The following is a 24,878-nucleotide window of genomic DNA, read 5'->3' as shown; positions in this document are numbered from 1 at the left end:
TCTTGTACGGCTGATTGTATTTCTTATTCCCAGATATCCCCCCCAGCAGTTCCCCCCCAGCCAGTTTCCCTACCAGTTATGATAATCTCATAAGGTGGAAAATAAGAATTTGGCAGGGAAAATGAGTTTTCGGGTACCTTAGGGATTGTGGTACACAGTTACTGCTAATTTGATGTGCCTTTTTCCTAGATCTAAATAGGGAAACAGGTTCTTGTTAGCGGTACAGGATACGTTCTTGATGTGGGTTGATTGTCTCACTAAAATCTGCACTAGCCTAACCAGTGACCAACCACTTCAATGGGATGATTCTTCTACAGTATGGAGCATCACAAGTGTTTATCACTGATAACGCTACTCAGTTTACTAGCAGACTCTGGAAAGAGTTACTGAACAAATCAGCAACGACTAACTCCCCAGTACATACCATAAGCGAATCCTGTTGAGAGGGCGAGACTGGGACAAACATCTGCCAGAATTTAGGTATTGCATGAACACTGCCACTGGACTCTCAACTTTGTCCTTCTGGTGTTCTTAAATTATGGTTGTGAATTCCGAGTAACGAAAGCCCTTCATAAATCCATTTTCGTTGAATCCAGACCCAATAAGAGCAACAATAGTGTTTAAGTTCCACATGGGGTCTAGGAGATGGGCTGACCTTAGTTCGGGTGATCCCCAATGAACTGGGAAAGTACCTTCAAAGGGTGATGCAGGGCTCTCACTAGGCGGACCTGTTACCTCCTCAGTACTCATAAGACCTTTATTGTGTCTGAAAAAAACAAAAACCAAAAGATCTTGATCTGGAACACAACAGCAGGTAGTTGCATTCAACAGCTTGGCTTTGGATGTCTCTGCCTACTCATCAGGTTCAACTAACATCGACGAACACAATTGGTGGTTTTGACGTAGAAGTTGAGTCTATGGACACAGAATCTGGAGCATGTGAAAAGGACTACAACCTCAAGCACCCTTTCAAATTGCGTAAGCAGTGGTTGAAATAGCAAAAGAAGGCTGATAGCACCTCGCTTCCAGATGACAAATAAAGGAAGTAAAAGGGCAAGAAATTAGCCAAGGAAAGGAAAAAGTTAAAGAAGCAGAGAGAGTCAGCACCAGGTGAAATTGCAGGAGCTGACAGGTAGGAAGAAAAGACGCTTGGGTGGTTCAAAACTGCTCCTTCAACCAATGAGGTAGTGGGGGATACATATGGGTAGGTTATGACGGGACACAAAGTTCTTTTGGTTCCTGAAAGCTTTCCTGAAAGCTTTCCTGAAAGGCGCTTCTCGGAGGAGGAGGTCTTGGACCTGCGACATTGCATCCTTGACGATATTTTCTACGCAGAGGGTGTGTGTCTGCACTTTAAAAGGTGCTTCCGTAGTCATTCATAATGTCCCGTAGTCTAGTGATTGCAAATGTGGGTAATGTTCCTATGTTTCGCGTGTGCACGCATAGGGAGGCGATACGTGACGATGATGGATGTTATGGTTAATCAACTACATGGTTGTCATGTGTCTGGCATGCCTTATGCTCACATCAGCTTTAAAATCAAAGTCCTGGAACTTAAAAAAGATCAATATAGTAATAAAAAAAAAACAGTCTAGGTGTCATACAAAGAAAATCTAAGGGTACAACAATAATCCGATGGTATTAACTAGAAACAGATTCACAATACAGTGCAGTTGGACAAATCTGCCGACAGTCTGACTTCTGCAAATATGGATGATGCATTTGATCTCACTTGCCCCTGATATTAACAGAAGGAGATCCAAAGTAGCGTAGTGAAGCTTTGAACTGGCCTCTAAAGAAGAGCAAAAATCAGGGTATTTGGGAGACCTACCATGGTCCTCTTGCGCTGTACAACTCCAAGGTTCATACGGCAAAGAGATTAGCATGGAATAAACTCCTACTGACATTGACAGTGTGCAAAGCTTCAGAAGCTATTAGTAAAAAATCCCATTTGCCACTTGGTGGGCTCAAGGACGATCAAGGTAGATATATTACTGAACCGGAGGGAGTTCTAAATGTCATGATGTGAACACACTTTACGTACTGTATGATTTATGAAAAGGATCCACCACTCAGCTGTATAGGGAGACCTACAGGACATGCCTCTTACCCACAATGGAGTTTGGCATATCTTGTAATAACCTTCAGAAGAATTGAGTGGGCGATTAACTCGTTTAGTCCTTATAAATCTTGGGGGAGACCAAATGAGTCCGGTTAGCTTGTATGGGGGGGGGGGGGGTTGGATTCTCTTTCCCTGACTATTCTGGGTCTCTGTGGTCCTCAGATACATTCCTGGAGAGTATTCAGGGTAGTTTATACTGAAGCAGGGGAGGCCTAGCCTGGATCAGCCTAAGTCCTTTAGGCATATATGTCTGTCCTCCTTTCTTCTGAAAACCATGGAGAAGATGATGGGTTGCTTTGGGAGGAATCTCTTTTGGAGCACACTCTACATCCAAATCAGAATGCTTACACTTCAGGAAGATAAAGCCACTAGGCCTTGCATCAACTGGTATGCCAGATTGAGAAGGGGCTAGCAGCAAGAGAAGTAGTCATAGGTATCTTAATGGACATCAGAGCTTTTGACAATACAGCATTCAGGTAATTGTCAATGCGGTCTCAAGAAGTTGTATTGATGGTCAAAAATGTAACTGGATAAGAGTCCTACTCACAAAGAATGGTAACCACCAATCTTTTGGGAGCAAGCATAGACGAAAGAGACAAGGACTATGAGATACTGTCCCCATGGTGGCGTACTTTCTCCCCTTCTGTGGAACCTAGTTGCAGATGACCTGCTTGTGTCTTTGAATGGCAGTGGAGTCTTGACGAGCAGGACCAAACTGCTGAACACCTGCTCTTGACTGCTCTACAATAACTAGGGAGCAGTACGCCATCTTTGGTAGTTTGGACAATGGTGGCGCATTTCCCTAGGAGGACCTGATCGGTTGTTTTTGGCGGTTTGTAGAACTGCTGAAACTGTAGACTGTTCGGCCTCATGGTGTGTTTCCGGGGTGCAAAAATGACCCTTGAGGCTTAAGTGCATAGCAATAGGTCACCCCATAGAAAAAGAAGAAACTTAAAATTCCGGTTTATAAACCATATGGTTAAGAAACTTATTGAGTCTACCAACATAGTAGTTTTGTTTCAAGGTGCTTTTAGAAATAAGGAATTGAATTGAATTTGAGTTTGTAACAGTATTTGATTTTTCGTTAAGCTTAAGAGATTTATTATTTTGTTGACTTTAAAACAATATTATTTTGTTGACTTTAAAACAATATTTTTTTGTTTCGTTATTTTTTTAATTATTAAATACAAGGAGTGTGTAAGGGTTAAAATTAAGACCCTGTTTTTTTTACTTATGTCTCCAACTTTCCTTAAAAAAGGAAGATATTAAAATGAAGTTAACTAGATGGATGAGAGCAGCAGACTATCGACCTAGTGCTTCCACCTACCACCACCATCCCTGCGAGGGCAAGGGAGAAGAGGTTGGCAGACCTTGAGTCAGTTGCTGATCTCGGTCTATTGATGAGATAACAACAGTTTTTATAACAGATGAAGCAATCAATTATTTCTTTTGTTAATTGATTATTTTGGTCAACTGAATAACTGAATTAATTCTTCTAATTCAACCCACATTTTCTGCCTTAGTCTGTCATTTAGTTTTTACCTCAATCAAACCACACAACTCCCATGAATTAATAGAATTACTATTCCCAATTAATTTAGTAATACATAATTATAATATTTTATTGTTGATTCAGAGTGCATTTATGCATTAAATTTAAATTTAAAATAATACAATTTCATGTATTAGATTTAAAATCCATTAATTCCTAACACACCCTGCTATATACACTAATCTTTTTATGTCATACAAAAATGTCATATTGTGATACCTGTTATTGATCATTACAGAATTTATGTTATAGCTGTTATAAACTGAAATAAAAATTGGTCACCTACATTTTTAACTAAATTTATAAAGTTTTTCATTTTTAAATCAATTGATAAATGAGAAAACTAAAATTTAAGTAAATTATAAATATCAAATCACTAAAGATCTTTATAAAAAGTGTTAAGTTCCATTACATTAAATAAATTAACCGTCAATTACATAATGATCAATAATCTCAGGGTGCCACGATTATAGTGATTATATCTGTTGAGTCAGAAAGCCACGATCACATGTTCGGTACTGTGTCCGTGTACTGATGGAATGGGAAAAGGAACCATTCATGTTAAGTCAGAAACTCTGTGCGGGCAATAATTTATAATGTATCGAGAAATTCAAACTAAACACAAACCAGCTAAACCATATTTAATAAGAGTAAATATTTTGTTTTTATGCATATTAACCCATTAAGGTAGACACACGCGCTGGTTACATGACACTCCGCCGTGACCGAACACTGTCACGTATTGGGTATGTGGTCGGCATTTGACTTTACATTGTTCATGTTGTTCACCGCATTTCCACTAGATATCATTGGTATGTCTCTTACTAACTGTTGTCTCTTATAGTCTCTACGAAGTCATAGATAGAACTAATTTTTATAAATTCCTTATAATTGTTATAATCAGTAAATAATATACCTATCCCTTGAAATATATATTTATTTTAATTTAGTGACAAAAATTTGATTTGTACCACAAAACCCCAGTTTCTAAAACAATAATACCTGACTACTCAGGAAAATTTACAACATCTATTCCGTGTTTTCTTGAAATCCAACTATTCCTATTGAATATGTTACCAATCATGTTTCCTATTTCTAGTAATGTCTATGATGAGATAATGTGGTTTCCCAGGTGTACTAAACCGATTAGGAAAAACAAATAATGTATTAAAACTTACAATCATCTTTGCATGTGTCAAGGCGCAGGGGTGAAAATTCCTCATTATAGAAACCCCGCTGAGTAGAGGGGGTGGCCTGAGGGGGCAGTGGCAACAGTTCACCATAAGGCACTGTGTTGTAGTAATCACTTTCGGACATGGTAGCATTGCCATAGCTGCCTTTCAGCTCTCCCGTACGTGAACTGTAACATTACCATATCTGCTAACTCTACACAATCTTTAATATCTATTGAGCAAATAGACGAAAGTACATTTTTCCTAATGAATCATTTCTCTGTATATAATACTGAACACTCTAAAGCTTGAAACTAAAATATTGATTTTTATTCATATTTTATTTTGCACCATGTTTATCTTATTATGGTATATGTAAATTTTACACAAGCATAACACATGGTGTAAATAATTCAAGCGTAGCACATGGTGTAAATAATTCAATGTCTTTGTAAATTAATGGAGGAACCAAAAATGTTCAGGTGACTGGGCTGGACTTGCAGAAATCTGAAATGTTGGGACAGTATAATACAATTTAATATTAAAGATAAAATTACAGAATTTAAGATTCAAATCAGAATATTAATGTAATTTTAAGCTTAATATTCACAACAGTTAGCAATTTTGAATAATTTTTAAAGTTGTAAAATTTATTTTTTCTCTCTTTAATGGGAAATTTTGTACATAATTTGTCTTCTGAGTTTTTGAACTTATCATCAATATCATCTGATTTAAAATTATCATCATTGCTGTATGAAGAGACTTAACCCTTCGCACGCTGTTGAGAAATATAACCGCCAATATTTACTTTGCTAAAAACGCTGTTGACAAATATATTCGCTTTTAAACATTGAGGTTATTATTGGGAGTAAGTAGTTCCCAGTTTTGCCGGTGGAGTGCAGCAACTGCTGGAGCATATATCCCTCAATAGAAAAGCACAGTAATAGTTGTCCCCGCCTCCAGGTTTTTCTCCAAGCTGCAAAATGGCGGCGCACTACCCATGCCACTGCCTGTTTTGCCAGACACTAGCGCTACTGACGAATTAACTCGCGCGTTTAGTTCGTTCACGGACTGCGTGTGGAACTGTTGTGTTTACGTTGTCAAATTGGTTTTTGACATATTGGGAAGATGTGTTGTATGTACACGCAACGGTTTACGCAAAGAGACCATTTACTTGTGCGAGATATGCACCGCCCTGCGAACCTGCACCCGGATACGTGTTTCAAGACGTACTACACGTTGACGTTGTCTTGAACACCGTGATAGCTAATTTTAGATCTTTAATGTTTTATTTTAATTGTATAATATACATACTATACATATAATACACTATAATATAACATTATACACGATAGTAAAATTTCGTTCAACATTTCGTTAAATTTGGTGTATTTATATTGTTTTATGATTTAAATAAACGTATTAAAAAAATTATACTTTTTTCGTTCCCAAAAGACTTTTTATATGGTAACAAACTCAAATACAACATTAGCGTTGACTTTATTGAAAAAATTTTTTTGAGGTATATGTAGCGTTTGGGTATGGTGCGTCCCAAATTGCCGTAGCGCGGGAAGGGTTAATTTTATTATAACAACATTATAATACTGAAATCTGTTCAGGAATGAGTAACCCATTTATATAATTTTTTTTGTAGTTTTTAGGGAAGGTATAATAAAGTAGTGGGGTTTCAAAGTATTTCAGTGCAATTGCCATTCCAGTAATTCAATTCAATTCAATGATCCTATTTATTCTAAACACATAGATCAGACGAGTCTGGTGATAATCCTTGGGAACTTCTTAATGACTTACTTGAGGTGCACTTTGCTGAGGTCTCCAGCACCAAATATAGGACAAACGGTGTAGTTGCCACCCAGAGAAGGCTCTAACACGGCCATCGCTGGGGTCTGCCTTAGTTGGGCCATCAGTGTATCTATGAATGAGTCATAATCTTCCTCCACCTTTGAACTCTGAAAAAACATTCATTGTGAAAATATATTAATATTTCTATTGACTTCTTAACTTACACTGTATTTTCATTTATTTCCCCTTAAGTTTCATATTATTATCAGTTTAATATAACCGTTACATTTTCATCAGTTAAGCCCGCTGCCTCTTGCAGGGTCAATACCCTACCTTGAATATGTTGTGGTGTCTCAATGATCATATGTGTTAAATCTGGAAAAAATATAAGTGAACAAACGATCAACAATTACCACGCAGTGACGTCTCTCATTGGAGTAATAATTTCCGTTATGTAAATTAATTAATATTTCTTTGTGAAGAAATCCATCCCACATATTTGAAATATGCTGATATCAAACTAATTTTAAAAATGCAACATTAGTGATCTGCCCAGCCAATAGCTTTATTATAATCTTTTTTCTAAAGTATACAAAAAAGTTTTAGAAGCAATTTAAACATAAACAATTTATTCTATTCAATATGAGTTCATGTAGTCACTGAGCAATGAGGCAAAGCTATTAGCGATATTATCAGGGTGTCAATTTTAACTCTGCCACTCACTATTGACACATTTACAGGAAAGTTTAAACTAGAGACTTAACCTACTTTTTAGAGACAATTAACGATACAAATGTATTATTTCAAAATGTTTCTGCTATTTTCCAACAATTAATAAACAGCCAATATGTGTATCAATTTTGTATAAAAAATTGCAACAATAAGTTTAGGTATATAGAAGCAACAGCCTCATTTTGGTATATAGAACTTGATGGGGATGGTAAACATTTGACATATCGAATAATTCGAAATATTTAAGTTCGATTGCAGAGTCAAAATGCAATAAATATTTATGTTCTCATGCTAATTATAGAAGTAAATTATCTCAATATTCGAATTTAGTGCTGTGTTAAAGTATTGTCATTGACAAATGTTTTATAGCTACCAGAATCATATCAATACATATTGTTTATCATATTTTCAAGAAATACATTTAATTTTAAATGCAATATGCTTTTACATAAATACTTTCTAGTATTGTAAAAGTTAGCGTTAAGTGAATGGCACACAGTGCATTATAATTAGTGTTGGTTATATTGTTTTTAGTTCATCCCCACCTTCTTCTTCTGCAGTTGCAACCAAATTTGTTGGAATTCCAAACTCCTTGGCTATGTCTTACCTCTTCTCGAACTAATACTATCAGCTTCAATAATATTGAGCATTAACTTTATGAAAGTGATTTGCGTTTCACCACCTTCCAACATAACACAAGCATGATCACTGGAACTTAACTCTTTGAAACAAATCAATGTTAAAGCTCCGTGGTAAACATTAATGTAGGTTAGGCGTTTCAGGTCTCAACTTAAAAGTTTGTCATCAGATTGATATATAGATGTTAATTCTCAAAGGCTAGTATCATGCACGAATTTGTTTCCACGTTCAAAATCCAGTGACCGACATCAATACGCTCACCATTAACGTAAATAGAGTCATATTTGGCATTCGGCGACAGTAAAAGCGTTTCGAATACGAATGGGAGCATTTCCCACTCACCCCAACAAATTCGCTTACTGTGTTAACTTGTCACATTTAGTGTTCTTGTCCCTACAAATCGACTCCCTCCCAGACCCCCCTCCTTCATTCGAAAGGTTAGTCAGTCTAAATGAGTTTCTTGTTCTTTTATTAAACTTGTTTATTTGTGCAAAGCTCGATACACAAGCATATATAAATAAAATTAGTCTAGCTAATATTTTAATTTTTAGTAAAAGTAGAATTATAAGTAGTATTTAATAATGTAATGCTACTACCGTAAATGTCATCCCATAGCAACAATGTTTTTAAACTCTTTTAATTCATTATTTTTGGTAATATAGTTATGGAAGATGTCACCTTTAAAGATATTATCAAATGATTTAAGTTTTGATGGTAAATTGTATTAATTTTTAATAGGTATTAAACAATAAAGTACATAAAAACTCTAGATTTTATTCTGGATAATCAATATATATTGATATTACAAAATAAAAATAACTAAAAAAGTTGCAGGTGTTTTTAAGTTTCTTTTTAAATTGTGAACCATTACATCTCCCATTACTCTAAAACCACAAATACAGAGAGTAAAATATTGAAAACATTTTCTTATGGGGATAAAATCTAGATGGCCTCTTGCAGACAGTTCCTCTGATGATATACATTTATTGTAAATTAGTATCCCTGTTAGTAATTCCATTCCCCCCCCCCACGAATAAATTTATCAAACGATGAAGCATTCAATCGAAAATAGAAAACACTTATCCCCAACTTCCCTTAATGAATTTATAAAAGTACATACATACTGCCTTAGTACATAGTACATAAGACACACAGTATTTTATAGGTAAACTCCAAATATTCTCTTTTTTGAATAAGGACTCATGGCAATAGCTAGCACCAAAATTGGTTCACTGAAGGAAGACATTTTCCCTACTGATCAAGATATTTAAAAGGCCGAAAACCACGTGTATGTGTCGCTTAATATGACACCTCCAAAGCCAGCGTTTTAATCACTAGGACGCCCGAGTCAAAGCCAGCGTTTTAGTAGCCGGGACGCACGAGTCAAAGCTAACGTTTTAGTGGCCGGGACGCACGAGTCAAAGCCAACGTTTTAGTGGCCGGGACGCACGAGTCAAAGCCAACGTTTTAGTGGCCGGTACGCCCGAGTCAAAGCCTACGTTTTAGTGGCCGGTACGCCCGAGTCAAAGCCTACGTTTTTAGTGGCCGGGACGCATGAGTCAAAGCCTATGTTTTAGTGGCCGGGACGCCCGAGTCAAAGCCAACGTTTTAGTGGCCGGGACGCACGAGTCAAAGCCAACGTTTTAGTGGCCGGGACGGCCGAGTCAAAGCCAACGTTTTAGTGGCCGGGACGCACGAGTCAAAGCCAACGTTTTAGTGGCCGGGACGCACGAGTCAAAGCCAACGTTTTAGTGGCCGGGACGCACGAGTCAAAGCCAACGTTTTAGTGTCCGGGACGCCCGAGTCAAAGCCAGCGTTTTAGTGGCCGGTGAGCTGATAACTTCCAAAGATCATATAACTTATTATTTAGACATTTATTTATTTAAACTTATCGCGTGACATACCGCGAATGTTAATATTCAATGTATGAGAAACGAGAGTCCACGGAAAATTATAATATTCCATTTATCGAGGAATCGGTATATTGCGGTTCAGTACATCGAGTGCGAATGTATAATCTAAAATCGAAAGATCCGCGAATATCATAAGATCCTCTGAAGATTCTATTTACAAATCTAAGAAGGGGAGTACACAGGAACTGCAAATTGTCGTTTATAAGAATGTACGTAAACATTATTTAACGGTTTACTTGTATCATTTTCACTTGTAAGTAATTGACAAGGCATTTTGACCTTAATTACGATCGATATTTTTATCAACTGGTAACTGATATCAATCGAATATCTAGTATTCAGATTGGTAAATATAACTAATTAAATAATGCCCAGCATCTATACAATCAAATATTTTGACCTTATACACTAGTAAAATGATAAGGCCAATCATTTCGTTAATTGTAAGAGAGTGTATAAGAGGAAAATAAATACAATTGAATTAATTTTAAAACTATTTGGCCAAGGGTAATAAAATGACAGACGCTTGGACATCCGCTTAGTACTCCGAGAATGGGTGACTAAACCCAGGTCAATTATTTTAGCTGTCTGTTGAAATATTAATGAAAAACACAGCTTAATGCGGGCCTAACAATAGTTGCTACCAATTTAATTACATCAAGGACAAAACAATTATAGTATTAGCACTGGCTGTGGATTTAGCAATATATAAACATGTCTCAATAATATATAACCAATATATTCACTACTATGAGGATGTCATTTTATTCATACTAACAGGGGATCTAGCTATGTTCGACAGGGTTTATTTAGCACAGCCAAAAAACACACACACACACTGAAGTCCCTAATAGTCGAGTGCCGTGCCCATACTGAACACGCGTCAAAAATGGGTAAGGTATACCAACCGACAAAAAAACACTAACACGGCGATTTAGTAATTTTCCCAATTACGTGGGGATTCATTCCTTCGGAAATCGGCGCACGCATCCAGATCACCTAAGATGGTCGGCATCGTGGGTCACTCCTTGAGTGTGCACGGACAAATTTCTCTTCCGCCCCTTGAGGTCGCTCTAATTTACGCGCACCACGTGTCCCTAATATCGACATTATTTAGTTACGGTACGCCTATTAAACTGTTAAATTTAAGAATGAGCTTCAATATCGTCGTTGAGGTTTTCACAATGATTTTTTCAGAGGTGCGCGCGCTCATACATAATCTAACTTCTTACTTCACTTAGACTCATTATTTTTGTCGGGCATATTTTACAGTCTAATCTGCGTTTTCGAATGGACAATTTTAACCCTTTCGCTGTCGAACCATCGTGCCCGTTGGGGGTCCATTCGCTTCCCGTTCACTCGATCCAGTAAAACATTCCCAATAGTAACCATTCGCGTGACCGTTTTCGCTGAGTTGCTAAAAAGCCATTTCACACGTTAGACTAGAATATTCAGGATTTTAATTGAACCAACATACAAAATAACTTTATCACGTAAAAAAAACTCCAGTAGATTGTAAATGCCAAATCTTCTTATTCTACAAGTTCAGCAAAATCAATATGCTGATTTCGAGATACATTTTGCAGAATTAGCTCGTTTTGTGTATTTTGCATGTTTTAATTGTACATTTATGCACTCGGTTTGAAATAAAGCTAATTCATCTCATTTAAAAAATAATCTTAAAAATCTTTATACGTATATAAAGATTTTTTGTATTCTTCAGAAGGAAATCGGGAGACCGATATATTGGCAACCGCAGACGTACCGTGTTTGCCGGCCGTCACATGCATCAGAATGTTGACTGGTAACGAAGTTACCGGCTGCGGTAAATTCGGGTATTGGGGAAATATAGGTACCAGTACCTACCAAAGTAATGCGATCATAACCAACTTGGTCAGTGATTGCCTCGTGGTGAATTGCACTTGCCTCCATATTATATATTACACAACAGTAGAATTACGCCAAGACAATTGACGACTAGACCTTTAATTCGTTATCTGCACTGATACTACTAGACAACATAAACACGCGAAGCGAAACAAACGAGGAAGGAGCGGAAGCCTGTAGTCTACTTGTCAGAACTTGTCCGCGAGATTGGCAAGTTGCCCGCACGTCTACGATCTTCATTGATTGTTTCATGGATCATTTGTCATAAAATACAATGCATGCAATTAATAAGCTCTCTATTCAAAAACTGTTTCGATTGTTTCATTATCCGATATTTATTCAATATTTCATGGACCACGGGCCATCAAATACAATGTATGGGAATAATAAGCTCGCTATTTAAATTAGATATTTCTTTTCTAAGATGTGTAAGAGAAAAATTACTTATAAGATATTCCCGGTTTTACAAGGAGTTTCACGGCTTATTCCGTTTCCGGTTGGGTGGCCTGTCTGCAGCCATAAATTCTAAAACAATGAGCAACATATAATGGCTATGGTCATTGACATAAAATGGTGCCAACACGGTTTAAGTGTGTTGAATTTTCAATAAATCATATTGACGGTTCAATAATTAAATGCTGACATACATAGCCAATAGCAAACTGTAAATCGAGTTGGGATATGCTACATTATACAAGGAAGCATGTACATTTTGACAGTACTAATATTAATGTACCTGAGAATATACAAGAATAAGAGTAACATCACTGAAAAAACTGTTCCCTGTATCATTGGTACTATTAAAAAAACATTATTTTGGTGACATCACCAACCCTGTTAGTGCCAGGCGTTTTTTAGAAGTTAAATTTAAAAGCCCTATGTTTTTTATTTATGCTTTTCTGTCCCATCAGTGGCAGAAAAGAAATAGAACATTTGTAATCGTTTACTAAAAACTCTAAACCATAATTAAAATGGGTCTTAAAATAATATTGTTTCCTATAGTTACATTTAAATTCCATATGAATAATTTTTAAAATAAGGCTTAATATTTTTTCATAATTTTTGTTAGTTGTTCTTAGTAGTTTTGCACTTGGAATAACATGATTTATTGTATATTTTCTGAAAGAATGTTTAACCCTTCAGTACATGCGCATCTACATATGTAGCCCAGAGCATGTGATTTTGTTTTAGGTAATTGTATCACGGATGTGGAGTGATGTGGGTTGGTGTAGCTTTCTACAGGTTTCTGGCAATGTAGTCACTGCATGAGACAGCAGCTCTGTGAGGTGTTTTGAGTGCAGTGCGGGTTTTAAGAGCGGTGAACTATCACCGACTATCTCCATTATAAAACTGTGAAGCTCTCGCGTTTATGTGATGACGCTTTGACTACCATATCAAAGCATTTATTTTTGTGTTTATTTTATGGCTGCTGATAGTTCTAAAGAAAATGATGATATAGACAATGATAGTGATGATGAAGAACAACGCCTTGTTGAAATAGAGAAACATTTTTTGACACTAAGGACATACAAGAAACCAATCCTTAAACGAGTCTTTAGAAATTGTACTTAGTGGCAGGACAAACATCAAAATATTATAAAACAGAAAAAAAGATCCTTCAACAAACATATACGTAAGAAAGCAGAAAACTTGGTGATTTATTTACCAGCACCAATTAAGAAAGCAAGTGTATGTATGTACTCGCATGTATGTATACAATATTTTTCTAATAGGTTTTTGATTTAAATATTTATTTTTAAAGCTTTTAATTTACTGTTGAATTTAACTCAGTTTTGTTTGTTAAATGTACGTTATGTTAGATAAATTTTAATTATTTAATAAAAAGGGAAATGTTTAAGCTTGAGAGGTTTTTTTTAATTATTCACGAAAAGAATCTTATTATTACTTTAAACTTATTTTCTACAAAAGTTCATTTTTATAAATGACTTATTCATAGCATTTACTGTGTCAAAAGTTTGCGGGGTTATGGTTTCAGTATTATATGTGTAAAATGGAAATATTTCTTCATATTCTATGTGAGTTTGTGTTCACAATAAATATTTTTGTCTAAATAATGCTTCAAAATAATTTCTTATCCTAAAAACTTCTCAAGCTATAAAACAGTGAAGTTTTAAAATTTCTTATCACTATCAGTTTTTAATTTCAATATTTGTGTAAATAATATTTAGTTTATATGTAACTTAAAACTACACAAGTTTACTTAGGGATAATGTGAGGTCAGTTAAAAGTTAAAAATATTACAAAATATGCAATAGTACTTTTGTTAAAAACAAAAAATAGTAATGGGCTGTAATGGTAAACTCATGCGCCTATTCACATTATTATAGACCACACACCTAAAAGAGAGTTAATCCTTATCATATTATGGAAGTTTGAAAAATATTTAACAATTTTATTTGGCAACATTGATTTTAGTTCATTAAATACTGACAAAAATTAAAAAAGAACATACACAATTTAAAATGTGGAGTTTGCTATATTGACAAAACTTGACGGTCTTCTAGGCATAGATAATCTGAAAACACACGGTTCTGAAAGGGTACCAAGAACCCTTATGCAAAATATTATCGTTGTTGTTTTATGTTGTTTTTTTTTAGCATAAAAAAGAGGTTTTAACTTTTCCCATGCTGTTTAATATACAAAGAGTTAAGAAATGTAATAATACTTTTTATTTCAAAATATAATCAATCACAATCTTAAATCATTAAGAATTAAACAATATTATCTCAGAAAAGATACCATGTTATACTCTTTGAAAATATCCTATGAGCTCTCTGGTGGAAAATAGTGATTTATTATATTAACCTTTAACAACAAAACACTTTGTACTATAAATATTCTATACTATACAATTTTATTTTAAGTATCCATTTCTAACAATAAAGAACGTAAAACTTTTCAACTGTACTACTAGAAAATGTATAAATGGAGTACAGCAAAACTGTTATAGTGAAATTTATAAGTAATAGCTGTACACTAGTGTGGTGGACATATGTCTGCTGACCCATCAGCCTCAGTCAGCACATTACAACACCAGATGCACTGTCTCTCTGCTTGAATTATTCCTCACATTTCAGATGCCCTAAGGCTCAGCAGCTGGGAAGATATACTTAGCTTTCTTCTTGGAATTAAATATATGTCACAGTGTTTTATGTAAAAAAACCTACTATGAATTTTCTGTGTAATTAATAATATTACTCTAGTAAACTTATGACAATTTATAAAACCATCTTTTACTAGAATCCTTCATAGCTTTTCTGGTACCTACAAAACATTAAGTAATTTTAATTGGAGTTGCTTTTCTTGACAGTTACTTTTATTCAAAGAAATCATGAAGGATGGAAATAAAGTTACCTTTATTTAAACTATAATATTGAACATAAAATCAAAAGTATTCACAAGATAGTCAGAATACCATCTAAAGTTTGCTTGAGTATTTTTAATTTTACAAGCATTCCCTTGTAAAATTAAAAATGCTGAGGCAATGGGCAATGTGCAACTCGAAATATTAATTTGCAACTTATTTCTTTGATCCATCAAAAAGCCCAAAAAATACCCTATCCCTCTACAAAGGATGACTATTTAAAGTTTGGCAATGTTATTTAAATTTGTAGTAAACTTTTACTACTAGGCAATTCACTTACTAAAATTTCCCAGCCCTTTCACCACAGACACCTCTTCAAACTGCGAGCCTAGTTCTAGACATTTTGCAGAGTTTTACAAACGATCACACTATTAGTTTAGGCAATAGACAACTAGAATTTTTTTGTTTCTTTTTTCTTTCTAAAGAAAATTAATATCATAAACAGCATTAAAATATTCTAAATTACATCTTCAAAAGAAGGGTTTCACCTTTTTGTTTGGTTTATTTTGTTGGTAACTTGGAGCTTCAATTCAATACTTTTTCCAAGTTCGTTAGTTGACACAAAACATACCTTTATAAACACAATATTTTAGGGAGTCTATGTTAATCCTTTAATTGGTAAACACAGATACTAAAAACCACAGACACATAGCTTGAATAACTGTAATAAACAAGCTGCTCATATGTTATTATGAAAGAATTATCTACATATATAGTGTTTAATTCTAAAAAACGATACTCATTTTCAACACTTGCTAAGGTAACTTTTGGTGGAAAGAGTGTTAAAAGTGTCTGGAAGTTGTCATAATATCAATAAACATATTAAAATAACAATACATTATTGTGTTTCCTCAAGATGGGTGCTGCTATTTTAAACTCACCATAACTGACAAATTGTAATCCCGATAATAATATAAAATGTGTTTGTATGTACTTTTGGGTTGAGTTTCAATTTGATTTGAATTTTTATTTTGAATGCTCTAAAAATTAAGGTAATGATTGAGAATGTTTAGTTCACAAACTAAATGAACACAACTTTAATTTTTATCAGCTTTAATGTTTCATAAGGATTAGATAAAACTTTGTATGACAAAATTTGATGTGCTCTTTCATCTAATGGGTCTTAAGAGAGGGGGTACCATTTGACAATTTTATGTTAACATATACTATATATGCTGAAACTTATAATTTGATTGTCATTCTTAAGCAAATTAAAAAGCAGGGTTACTTTAGATCCATCTTGTACAACATTATTTGAGTTGATAGCATTTACCAATTTATAAGAGCATTGTTAAAAAATATTCCTTTAATGTTTTGAATTTTGGAAATAAACTGTACTTGACAAAAAAAAACTACTTAAGAAAATTTATTATGTGTGATACGAATAACTTACCATTGTTTAACTTCATAAAATGGCAATAACCACAACAATAATATTGTTAACTCAGATTTAAAAAAAACACAACAAAGTTACTACATACAATCAAAAACACATAAAATCCACTGAGGCTAGATGACTGGAGAGAGAAGCTCAGCAGTACCAACTCCGCCTTCCAGTTCTGAATGAATGACTCAAACCGGTGACTATGTTAGTAATTCCTTGCTTTGTTTACAGCACATATCAGCTGTTTGTAAACACAGATGCTTTAGTGTCAAAACTTTCAAGAGCTCTACTGATAAAATTGATAGGGACTGATTATATTCAACTATCTTCACAGTTCTTACTAGACGAATTAAGCAATAAAAATTAATTTATTGAATAATTAGAAGCGATTGTAAATGTTATTCAATTTTTTAATCCATTCTTGAATAGAAGAAAATACTATGAGTGATATAAATAAAAACTAAATCAGGTAGATATTGTTAACTATATCACAAATTTTAAATAAGTTTCCTAACTACAGTATTAAACAAATCTTGTTTAATAATTAAGTTTTGAAACCTGTATATTTTCAAACTGCCTAAGCAAATATAATATGACTATATCTACAATTATATAATGACCTAAGTCTTAATGACATCAGATCTTAACGTATAATGTCCGCTTGCAAAATTCTTAACAACCACAGTTTCTGGAGGTGAAACCTTGATCAATTATACATTTATTTCCAGTTAAGCGCATGAAGATTTTTACATTCCTAAATTTTAGCAATGTTAGTTGACGTAGAAGTTCATCAATATAACAGTGATAACATGCATAATTTAAGCCAATTTTCATCAGAACGTCAACAGTAAGCATATTACACATAATTTTAATACCCTACTCTCTCAAAACATCCTCCCTGTCTTCCTATTTTATCTAAATTTTACAATAATTAATATTATAATTTTTCTAACATCTTACAGTTCTTTCATTGTGTTATTTATTATATATTTTATAGGAAAATAATTGTATGGTGTTTTGATATTTATGGATTCATTACTTATTTTGTGAATTGCACTTATATACAGGAAACAGGAATTTTCCGAACATTTACCGTTTGTTCAGTGATACAAGAAATCAGTAACACTACATTTTGAGATCTGCAATCTGATCTCTTCCTCAGGTGATAACTAATCTAACACATAACTACAATCTAGATTAAAGTAAACAAATCATACCAGAGCATTATGACATGCATGAATCTGGAATCACAACAACCATGTGTGTCAACCCCATGCACAGCAACTCTAAAACATGCACTTATAAAAACAAAACAAATACTGTTTCACCATTTATTATTAACATCTGGTCAGTTCTCTGTGGTTGGTCGGTGAGTGCTGATCTATTGTGGCCTGTATTATTTAGTCGTTTTAATAATGTTTTGTTTCTCTTAAGTACAAGTTTATACTCAGTGTGCATGAGATTGAAGCATAACATGGTTGTTGTGATTCCTGACTTAAACATGTTACAACACTGTGTGTGTATTTCTTTTAACCTAGATTGTAGTTATGTGTTAAGTTAGTTATCCATCTGAGGAAGATATCAAATTGCAGATCTCCAAACGTAGTGTTACTGATTTTTTGTATCACAATGATAGTAAATGTCCGGAAAAGTCCTGTTTCCTGTACATAAGTCCATTTCACAAAATAAGTAATGAATCCATAAATATCGAAACACTGATGTTTTGTATCACTCAACGACAGCAGATGTCCAGAAAAATCCTGTTTACTTCATAATGCTTCCAACGTCAAAAACAAACTCAAATGAAAAATTTATCTAGGTATAAAATGAAGTTGCATACACATGTAGATGAATGTTATTCTTGTAAGGGTGCTATTTTTTTAACTGTGATATATACCTGTACAGTTTTTCTGTAAAGATATCCAAATCCCCATCTGGGCTTCCAAACACAACACTTCAAAGAAACGTTTCATTGCATATTTTTTCTGGCCAGCCCATTTCCAGCTCTTATAACCTTTAGTTCATGTATCTCTAAGTTGTTCCTCAAATATATTTTCTAACCCTCCCCCACATTTTAAATTTGTCTTCAATAATAGCTTACTGGGTCATAATACTGTATCATGAACATGGCCATTACTGTGTCTATTCACTCACCACGAAAAATATAAAGTCTCATCATTTAGAACCATTTTTATTTGTTCTATTTTATGAGTTAAGACTTCTGGTACTCAAGTGGGTAATCTTTAATTTTCTTATATTTCCTATATTAATGCATTTTTTATGGGCTAAGGTCCACATGATTGTTCTGTAATTAATCTTTCCCTAGTGATTTGTTGCCTGTTGTTTTTGACTGTATTTCAGCCCTACACAGGCTTGCTACATTTGTAGACAATGTAATAGGAGAGATACTATCAGCAAACATTAACTCGGCAAAACTTGGCAAAACTGAAATCCTGTCAGCTGATTAAGTGTACAATGCTGATGAAACAGGCTTTACCTTAACGTTGTTTGCCAACATCGACATTAACTCAGGAGATGAGAAATCAGCCAAAGGCGTTACAAAAGATAAAGATAGGCTGACAATTTTAGTGTGCGCTAATGTGCTAATGGAAGCAACTGAATAATGAAGTTTAGTCTCGTCCTTTTGTAATAGGAAAATCACGAAAACCAAGAGCATTAAAAAATGTAACAAATCTGTTCATTATGATGCCCAAAAAAAATACTTCGATGACCGAAAATGTATTTAAAGACTGGTTTTTACATCACTTTGTCCCACAGGTTAAGGATAATTTTTAAAAAAATCTGTGAAACCGTCCTTGTGTTGGACAACTGCTAAGCCTATTTACCTATAGCCAAGTTAGCTTCTGGCAAAATACATGCAACTTTTCTGCCCCTAATGTATCTCCTTGATCTAACCCATGGATCAATGTCTTATCCTAAACTTAGGTGTTGTTATAGGAGCTCCTTTCTTCAAGACCTTTTAAACTCGGAAACTCACATGGTCTCAAGGTAAGGAAGTGACTAACTTTTTTAGGTGCTAGAGAAAACTTTGGAAACCAAAGGCAATTGACGAAGATGGTTCAACAACTCAAACTGTTCGGGACGAAGAAAATTTGGAATTGCTTGATGTTATTAAGTGTAGATCTAGAAACAACTCTTTGGCAAATATTCCCGAAGACGAAATTGTAGATTGGGTTGAGTTTGATAAGAATTCATATATTAAGGAAGAACCTACAGGTGAAGCGATTTGTTCAAAGTACAGTCAATCTAAATGGAATAGATCCCGTAAATATATCAAAACTCTTAAGGAATGTAGTTATTCTTTGCAGTAAAGATAACATCCTATTCTAGTTTAATTTTTGTAAAAACTTTCTTTGATAAGAGTACAGAGTTTAAACACAATAATTCACAAAATTGCTGTTTATGTTTTGTATAAATTGGACTAAAAACAATTTCTTGATATAGAATATTTACCATATTTTGTAGTTTGGTCTTTCTAAACATTAATCAAACTAGCTGAATTTGTAATATTCTATACATTAATAACTATAATCATATTTATATGTGACTAAGGAGATTCCAGACTACCAGCAAGGACATGACTGCTGATATCTGAATATTATATTGTCAGTCTTCTTTATTATTCTTATGCCCACCTTTGATAAGATAACCTGAACTTTTGGTATAACAGTTGTGGTAAATAACACAGGATTAAATAACCAGTGTGAAAAGAATAGTATGCTTCTTTTTCAGGCATCTGTATAAAAGTGTGAAGTTACTCACAGGTGAATTCCATAAAGACATTTAAAAAACACAACCATCACATGAGAAACCCAGCTCACATGGCAAACAACATAATACATGTGCGACACGGAAAGAGGAGTTTTTTCTCTGGTCTATCCCTTTTTTTGACATTTTGATGGGTTGAAAACAACCATTTCCTTTAAAAAAAATACCCACAAAAGAATTAGTGGACCAGAGATAACAATTTTATAGACGACTTTAAAATCAAGGAAAGTTCAAATGTCAGTCTCAATGACATGAGAAATCACTGTTTCTATTACAATCCCAGGTCAAGATTATGGTAATCGTACATTCACATTTGAAACAACTTATACACAATGTCCTGTGGTGAGTGCATATTGCAGACTGCTATTCATGCTAACAAAGTTGTCAAGCATCCTGCTTATTTGTTCATTAATGGTTCAGAAGTCACATTTAACTTCACTTAAAAAACAAATGTTTATCTACATTTGGTGATTGTACAGACATCATAAGCAGTATGTGACATGTTACTTGCAGCTTCATCTGATGCAAGCAGGTCTGTTGCACAAGAAGTTGTTTAACACTGAGAGAGATGACATCAGCTTGTTTAGGTTTCCTAAGAGGTTATACTTGTGTCACAATAATCAGGTTGTGTATGGCGAATGTGTGTTTAGTCGATTGCATGATATGAAAGTGACCAACCAAGTATCGAGAGAGAGGGAGGCTCTTTGGTTGTATATTTTCACATTGTTGCCAACATACTTGGAAACAAACGGAAAAAGGGATAACAGGAGAGGATGGGTTTGATAGGGTACCCAAAATATTGAAACCTTTCAATTCACCCAACCCCCATACATTTTAACATTACAAAAATTCCAGATATTCATAATACATGTGCGAATGCCGAATCTGGGGTATAAATTGGCTCATTCTTTGAATCACAACTGATTCTTCACACACCCATATTAGCACAGGTATAAATATTTTTTACAAACTAACTTTTTTAACAGTCCCAAAACAAATATTTCTGTTAAAAACCAAAATCAGATTTTATATACTATCACAATACTTACTCAAATGCTACACTATTATCAATTAAGGAGTGCGGCTAAAAGGCCAGGTCAAATCACTTACAGGTACAGAGGATCGGCGCTACCCAGTTACCTGACCTAGTGTCATTTCTATTATGAACACAGCTACATGAATGTTATGTTTCTTTTATTTTTTCCCCTTCCGAAGTGGCAATTTCAGGGTATTATAAATTGTTAGTTATCATATTTCTTGAAATGATCTTTACAATTCATATACACTTTAGAATAAAATAAAAATACGAAAATCTGGTCTGACTGGGGATGTGCACTACGAGGGGGGTACCCAAAAAAAACTGGAATTATTTTATAAAAATGATATATATTACCAAATTTTTTACAATACGACCTTATCTCCTTCAAAATAATCTCCATTACAACTAATACACTTGTCCCAAAGGTATTTCCATTGATCAAAACGTTTTTTGTAGTCATCTTTAGAAATGGCTGCAAGCTCGAGCTTCGTTTTTTTTCTTAACCTCTTCAACGCTGTCAAATCGTTGACCTTTCAAGCCTCTTTTCATGTGTGGAAATAAAAAAAAGTCGCATGGAGCGAGGTCAGGCGAGTAAGGTGCGTGAGGCAGCGGAACCATGCCGTTTTTGGCTAAAAACTGCCTAACTGAGATGGCTGTGTGTGCCGGTGCGTTGTCATGGTGGAAGAACCAGTCTTCAGTCTGCCACAAATCGGGTCTTTTCTGGCGAACACTGTTGCGCAATCTTCTTAAAATCTCCAAATAAAATGTTTGGTTGACAGTCTGACCTGGAGGAACAAACTCAGAATGAACAATGCCTTTAGCATCAAAAAAACTCAACATTTTCGTCTGTTCGAGAGGTTGATGGACGTCGAGAACGAGGTTTGTCTTCAATCGACACGTCGACATTTTTAAATCGAGCGAACCACTCGTAGACCTGAGTTTTCCCCATAGCATCATCTTTGTAAGCTGTATTCAACATTAAAATAGTTTCTGCAGCATTTTTACCAAGTAAAAAACAAAATTTCACAGCTGCACGTTGTTCACTTAAACTTGCCATGACAAAAAACGAAACAAGAACAAAACAGGGTTAGCGAAAACAGTCACTACGAACGAACAGAATGCACTAGGACAACGGAACTGGGGTCACTGAGCTCGCAATGGGTTGCGCGACACACGCCTAGCGGCAGGAATGTGTACTACATGCTGCCGGCTGCCAGCAATACAATTCCGGTTACTTTTGGGTACCCCCTCGTATGTGGCTATCAGGGTGGAAATACCGCCACCCTACACTTGTTTGTGTGAGGTCTGTGTGTGTGTGTGTGTGGATGTGATACTACTGGATCCAGTCACACTCTCCAATAGTAAAGGTTTGGAACAGAATGTAAATCTACATAATTATTTGTAGTGAACAAATTTAACTTACCTTTCTTGGTCGCTTTTTTGGAGTTAATCCATCTTTACCCTGACTTTGGCGCCGTTTCTGTAGATACTGACGGCGCTTTAATTTCTTCAAATCTAAAATAAATCAATTTCTTATATATTTACTTGTATATTTTAAGCATAATATTAGGCAAAAATAACTTGAAATTATTTAAGTATAACATTAAACACACTGAATAAAACAAAGTGTTTTGCCCTATCCATAAAATTACAAAAAAAGGTTCATTAAAATACATGTGGCCTAAAACGCAATTTTATGTTCTGTTTTTCTATATTTTCTACAAAACTTTTGTCTAAATGACAGTGACAGGCACAATATTATGCAGGTAAAAAGGTGCCATGTTATCAAATCTTTGTTTTTATTACTGGACTTCAGTATTACTGCAATGCATTACCAAGGCTTATGGTTAACGTTGCCATACAAATTTAAAATAGCATAATCATAAATTTAGCTACTTATAAATTGTATACTTTTTTTAAGAAAAATATAAAACCTCACTCTCCATAATTCACAGCCATAACTTGTAGAGACACCAAATATAACTCTCGTAAAGGCAAATAATTTGGTACCTCATTTATTAGGTTTTAAGAATTTGCAAAACTGACCTTGAGGATCAACAGGCATATTTGATGAGTGGTCCATGGAGACAGATTCCATGGGATCCATAGATCTTATTCCAGGAGAGATCATCTCATCGGAGGATACCACTTCTTTCTTGACCTCTACCATGACAGGGGAGCTCTTGGGTAGAGGAGAGGCCATGGGCTGAGGCAGCTGAGGGTTAGATTGAGGGAGACTAGGCTCTCTTTTTATCTGGGCAGGTGTGAGTAATGGTTCACGCTGCAACAGAAAACGTATTTCTAGAAATAGAATTCACATTTTATTCCATCAAAATTTTTTTACCCTTTGCTAAAATTGTACAATACTTTAATTGCATTTTCTTGTTTTCTTTTATACATATGCTACTTGTGAGAGACGTATCCAACATTATGCTATAACCTGAAGCAACTTTGCTATAGTTGTGACCACTTCAAATTACTCTCCTCCACACAACACTGAAAGCGGTATTACTTTAATTTCAATGAAAATTTGTATTCCAAATTTTCAATCTTACTGCATTGTTTTATTTGACAAAAATACACTAGGATTGAAATTGATTCAGATGGCCAACTACACTTTATATGAGGTAAAATACGAAGAGACTGAGTCAAACTTACCTTGATGACAGGGCTTGACGGGGAGAGCAGCTCATCCAATGTAGAACTTGGTGTATCTGTTGATAAACGCCTCGGTTCTGGCATTGGAGAAGTCTAGACAAAATGTTTATGGATCACATAATATATTTTTAATGAATTGTTAAGAAATTAACTACTGTAGAGATCTGAATAACTCTGTCTGTCTGTCAATGTCCTAGCAAGGGTGAGGAAAAAACCAGCCTGCTTAAAAGAATGTATCCAAATCTGAATACATAAAATAATGATTCAATTTTCATTACAATTCAATTAATTTTTGCTGTAGCTTGTAATAATTTAAACAGGGTCTACAAAACTACTCAATGTTTTTAACTAGTTCTTCCTATTTTTTACTTTATCCAAAATAAAGAAGGCCACTCCTAATTTTCAAATATTAAACCGTTGACCTTTACTAAAGAGCATTAACTGAACCTAAAGATTCTTAAAAAAAGAATTTATCTTGTCCTAATAGAAATTGTTGGCTATTAGAAATGTTATTTTATGCATCTTGGGTTTAAAAAATAAACCCAACCGCATAACCTTGCATAAATTTTTGAAAAATTGACCGATTTTTTGCAACAGTTCGGTTGTGACGGGAAGTGTACATAATTACATTTTTAATACTTGGAGCTTTGAGAAGGCTGTTTATTATTTAAACTAAACAATTACAAAAATTTAACAGCTCCAATTTGGTTCATACACAACACAAGAAGGAAAGAACATATAATACTTTAACACGTTCACTGCGGGTGAGGTCTCGGGACCTCAAGCGGAGGGTCCAGCGCATGTGC

General features: G+C 34.6%; 1 protein-coding gene across 10 annotated transcripts in view; it reads right to left on the bottom strand.

The window, feature by feature from the left end:
- LOC124368903 (histone-lysine N-methyltransferase 2C-like) overlaps window positions 1–24,878 on the bottom strand; it is a 164,358-nt gene that overhangs the window by 33,458 nt on the left and 106,022 nt on the right. For all 10 annotated transcript variants that reach the window (XM_046826421.1, XM_046826420.1, XM_046826425.1 and 7 more), the window contains 5 exons: window positions 24,073–24,165; window positions 23,461–23,695; window positions 22,838–22,929; window positions 6,656–6,813; window positions 4,853–5,034 (listed from right to left, as the gene is read on the bottom strand). In XM_046826421.1, coding sequence (XP_046682377.1) covers window positions 4,853–5,034; window positions 6,656–6,813; window positions 22,838–22,929; window positions 23,461–23,695; window positions 24,073–24,165 — 760 coding nt within the window. The remainder of the gene's footprint in view (window positions 1–4,852; window positions 5,035–6,655; window positions 6,814–22,837; window positions 22,930–23,460; window positions 23,696–24,072; window positions 24,166–24,878) is intronic.

Source organism: Homalodisca vitripennis, chromosome X, assembly GCF_021130785.1.
Source record: "Homalodisca vitripennis isolate AUS2020 chromosome X, UT_GWSS_2.1, whole genome shotgun sequence".
NCBI classification, from domain to species: Eukaryota; Metazoa; Arthropoda; class Insecta; order Hemiptera; family Cicadellidae; genus Homalodisca; species Homalodisca vitripennis.
The sequence above is the reverse complement of the archived record's forward strand: the minus strand, read 5'-3'. Positions and strand labels throughout refer to the sequence as shown.